General features: G+C 37.6%; 1 protein-coding gene across 7 annotated transcripts in view; it reads right to left on the bottom strand.

Moving 5' to 3' along the window:
• The window catches only part of LOC135113762 (ras-related protein Rab-44-like), a 29,769-nt gene extending 26,089 nt beyond the window's left edge, over nt 1-3,680 (bottom strand). For 3 of the 7 annotated variants that reach the window (XM_064029343.1, XM_064029339.1, XM_064029345.1), the window contains exons 1-2: nt 3,537-3,680; nt 1,315-1,439 (exon numbers count right to left, since the gene is read on the bottom strand). In XM_064029343.1, the coding sequence (XP_063885413.1) occupies nt 1,315-1,431 (117 nt within the window). In that variant the 5' untranslated portion in view covers nt 1,432-1,439; nt 3,537-3,680. The other 4 variants (XM_064029341.1, XM_064029342.1, XM_064029340.1 and 1 more) reach the window with 4 other exon arrangements.
• Between the last annotated feature and the right edge of the window lie 1,320 nt (nt 3,681-5,000).

Below are 5,000 nucleotides of genomic sequence, written 5' to 3' on the forward strand. Positions count from 1 at the left end.
TGACTGTCTTCAGCCTCTCTCTCACCGCCGCAATGTTGCATATCTAGCTGTCTTCTACCGCTATTTTCATGGTAACTGCTCTTCTGATCTTGCTAACTGCATGCCTCCCCTCCTTCCGCGGCCTCGCTGCACAAGACTTTCTTCTTTCTCTCACCCCTATTCTGTCCACCTCTCTAACGCAAGAGTTAACCAGTATTCTCAATCATTCATCCCTTTCTCTGGTAAACTCTGGAACTCCCTGCCTGCTTCTGTATTTCCACCTTCCTATGACTTGAATTCCTTCAAGAGGGAGGTTTCAAGACATTTATCCACCAATTTTTGACCACTGCCTTGACCCTTTTACGGGACTGGCATTTCAGTGGGCATTTTTTTTTTATTGATTTTTGTTGCCCTTGGCCAGTGTCCTTCTTACATAAAAAAGAAATATATATATATATATATATATATATATATATATATATATATATATATATATATATATATATATATATATATATATATATATATATATATATATATATATATATATACTTTAAATGGTATTATTAAGAATGGTGGTGGTGATGTGGTGATGTCAATGGCATAGTTGCATTAGTGATACAAGTGATGAATGCAATTACTTCGTGGTGGTGAACATGCCTGAGGTAGTGATAGTGGTTCATGACGATAATAATGATAATGTTGGTGTTGAGGATAAGTGGTGGTGGTGGTGGTGGTGGTGGTGGAGTTGGTGATGGTGGGCAGCAAGTGGTCTGGTGTGGCACAAGTGTTCAGCATTACTCATGCCTCTACTTTATTCCACACACTTGCATCGCTATTTTACCTAACACAGCCATCTTAAAACAGACGATTTAACTCATCAATGTTATGTGCTTAAAAAAGCATCGCATTCAAATAATTAAATGATGCACTTTCTTTGACTTTCTGAAGTATCTGTTCCTTTCGTGTTTTATGGCAAACTATTGATATTTTTCCTATCTTTATTCTGACAGTAAAGCTTTATTTGTGATCCTAATGAACAAAAAAAAAAAAAAACACAAAATTAATAGTAATAGAAATTCAAAATATAAATATAAATAAGTGAATGAGAAAAGGAAGAATAATTGATAAGATGCAGATATTTTACATAAAAAAGTTTTCGTCTAGCATATCTATAAAAAAAAAAAAACAGATAATAATAGAATGCTTTTTATCTCCCTGTGTTATTTCTAGATTTCACTTAACATCTAATCCTTACACAGGCTCCGTCATCCTTGCTGAACTTTCCCCTACCATAAAAAATATGACAGCCTTGAAAGGAATCTAATGGCTCACCTGAAGATCGCGTTTGGTGATGAATCCCTTGCACTCACGATCGCAGACTGTGAAGAGCTCAGCTGCCCTCGCTTCCCACGTCCCCATGCACTCTACCACCTCCCTCTCAGGTTCCATCTTGGTGTCTGTGTAAAGTAGACAGTAAAAACAAGGTACAGAAGTGAGATGTTGAAAGTAAAAAGGATAAATGAGAATAGTAAGTGGAAAAGAGGCTAAAGCAAGAAAATGAAAGCAGGAAAATTGTAGAGAGATGAAGTAGAAATAGGAAATGAGAAAACTGGAAAAAAGAAAATGAAAGTAAGAATGTGAAATTATAGAAGGAAAGGAGAGAGACAGAGAGAGAGAGAGAGAGAGAGGTGAGTAACCTGATAAGAAAAATAATGAATACCAATAAAAACACTTGCTCGCTGGGATGCCACGTGGCCACTTTACATTCCGCCCCACCGGCTCCGGAGGCCCGCTGCTTTTTGATAGGACGTGATGGGAACTCATCAACGCCCTTAGAGTCATTCACAAATAAAAGAAGTTTCCCTGGGTGCCCTCGCTCTTGTTAGTATGGTAATTAAAAAGCGGGTGATTTTTTTTTTTTTTGTCTCATTCTAACGTCATTTCCGGTTTTTTTTTTATGATATTTACTTTTGTGATTTTTTTAATTTTCCCACTGCTATTATAATTTTTGTATTCATTTTCGTTTAGTTATCTTTTAAATATTTTCATATTGTTTATTCTTGTCGTGACACCGTTTATATATTGTTTTCCTTATTGTAACACTCTATTTTGCATTTTTCTTATTATCGTTTTTTCTTCATATTTTGACGCAGTTTCTATTATTTTATCTTTCTCTCTTCACTCACTAGTTTCTTTTTTCATCTATTTCTCTTTTCTTTTGTCTCTTATGTATGGGCACGTGAACTTGAATATATACTACTATAATATATTACTATAATATATTACTATGATATATTACTATAATCCATTCAACTTTTGCTAATGTTTTATAGTTAGTATACAATTTAACTTCTTAATAAAACATGGAGACATTTCTTTCCCAGCTATATGCAAAGCTTATCCATTTTTTATACATAAGATGAAATGTACACTCTTAATTTTATTAAAGGGCAATGTTTCTAAAAGTCGATCTTCATAGAACTAACATTAGAAAGAGATCAAAGAAATAGACTGGAATAAGTGAGCAGAGAGAGAGAGAGAGAGAGAGAGAGAGAGAGAGAGAGAGAGAGAGAGAGAGAGAGAGAGAGAGAGAGAGAGAGAGAGAGAGAGAGAGAGAGAATAGGGGGCGACAGGAGACAGTACATTACATAACTATGGTAATTAACAAGACAAGACTTGAAGCAATTAAGCAAGAAGAAACAACTATAATGGGACTACCTTTTGCCACCCCCTCATCCTAGGACACCATCTAGGACAACCTCACGTAGGGAAATTTTTAAAGACATCTCGTTAGGCCACTGTTAGGACACCTAGGACCTGTTAGTACATCTAGAACACCTTCCATTGAACGCTCTCTTTTAGGACACCCACTATTAAGACACTCTATATGACATCATTTATTATAACGTCCTCTTTTGAACACTTTCTTTTTGGATATGCTCTATCAAAACATTATATAATAAGCCCTTTGTTTGGATGCCCTCTTAAAGAAACACACTGTTTGGACGCTTTCTCTTAGGACACTCTGACAGGACACACACACACACACACACACACACACACACACACACACACACACACACACACACACACACACACACACACTTAAATTAAGGCACCTTCTGTAGGGCATACAAATAGGGCTCACTATTATGTCACTTTTAGGACACCCAGCTGTTGACACCTTCTCTTAAGGCATTTCATTTTAAGACACACTGTTAGGACACTAATTACTCTTAGAAATACTAAAATTACGTCATCTCTCTCTCTCTCTCTCTCTCTCTCTCTCTCTCTCTCTCTCTCTCTCTCTCTCTCTCTCTCTCTCTCTCTCTCTCTCTCTCTCTCTCTCTCTCTCTCTCTCTCTCTCTCTCTCACCTTTTTTTTTTTATTCACCGAAACGTCAGGAAGTGAACCATTTTCTGATGCGTTTCTCACTCATTCGCGTTAAGAGCAACACAACATTACTCTAAGATTCACTACATCAGTAAACACACTTAAAATACGCAGACACAAGGGAACATCCATCCTTATGTAACTCCACAACTGACACTCACTCACTAACTCAGTAAGACGAAAGGTTCACTACAGGAAGCAACACAGGCGACAAGATAAAGCAGAGAGCAGTAATCGGATTTATAATCTCGTCTGCGCTTCGGCTCATCCGCTCCCACCGCTGCTGCTCACTTCCGCTAAGTGAAAGCTCCCCGCGCGGTGCCGTGCCTGGCGAGTGTAAGTATTTGGCCTCGTAAGCACATCTGTGGATTCAATCTCACAGGTGTTCGAAGGTAAAAGCAGGGGGTATTAGGGACTCAATTTGGGCCAAGGTCGAGTTGTGTTTAGGGATGGGGTGCGTTCACGTGCGTGTTAGGATGAGGGATAAGGGGAGAAAAGAGGGCATATATATATCATTTCAACGTTTGTACGCATTTTTTTTTTTTTTTTTTGTGTTAGTTAAGTGATTTAGTGAATCTAATAGTCATGTATATGTAAATAGGTTTTTTTTTTTTAGTTGACTGATCAGTTTGTCCTCATCCTCCTCGTATTTATTTCTGTCCTCCTCCTCCTCCTCCTCCTCCTCCTGCACCTTTCTTTCTTCTCCTCTATCTCCCTCTTCCTACTCCTCCTCCTCTTTCTCGTCTACCTGATTACTTTTAGTATCTTAGACAAATATTTTTCAAGTTCAGTATATTGTTGAAAATTTTCTAGTGATGTTAGAAGCCTTTTTTTATTATCATTTAAGAACTACAAATAAAAAACTGTAATTACTGTTCAAGTGAGTGTGAGAGATTATGATCAAGTAAAAATATATCAAGTCTGGCTGATGTGATCTTTTAAGTCTTATTATAATTTTAAAGGGAAGGAACGAAGTCAGGTATCGTAAGAAGCACATCTTTTTAGGAGCTACAGGTGGTAGAAACAATTACTCTCAGGTAAATTAAGAAGTCACCATTGCGTAAGAATCGATCAACTGATATTTTTTTTTTTCCGGGGGGATATTTTTGTTTCTGAGAGAGAGAGAGAGAGAGAGAGAGAGAGAGAGAGAGAGAGAGAGAGAGAGAGAGAGAGAGATGGACGTGTTCCTAACCTAAGTAGGAACAGGAGAAGTTATTGTGGTGCAATAATCGATCATATAATAAGTTTTTGGTGATGCTTCTCTTTCTGAGGGGTAAATAGATGAGCTCCTGAAAAAAAAAGACAATGAATTAATATGAACAATTAGTCCTTATGTAAATGAAGGAAAAGTTATTGTTGTGTAAAAATCGATCGCGTATTTTTTCAGATGCTTTTTCTTTTTTTCTTACGTATAAATAAACGTGTACCTGAAAAAAAAAAAAGGATGTTCCACGTAAGTAAAAGCAATTAGTCGTGAAGTAAGTGCAGGAGAAGCCATCAAATCGATCCTATGTGAATGATGCGAGTTTTTGGTTTTGTTGTCTTTTGGGTGCAAGGAATGATGACGTGGCGCGGCGTGACTGGCTGCTGGGTCCTGGTCGGGCGGGTCTACAAGCGTGGGGGCG

This window comes from Scylla paramamosain, chromosome 26 (genome assembly GCF_035594125.1).
Source record: "Scylla paramamosain isolate STU-SP2022 chromosome 26, ASM3559412v1, whole genome shotgun sequence".
Taxonomy (NCBI): domain Eukaryota; kingdom Metazoa; phylum Arthropoda; class Malacostraca; order Decapoda; family Portunidae; genus Scylla; species Scylla paramamosain.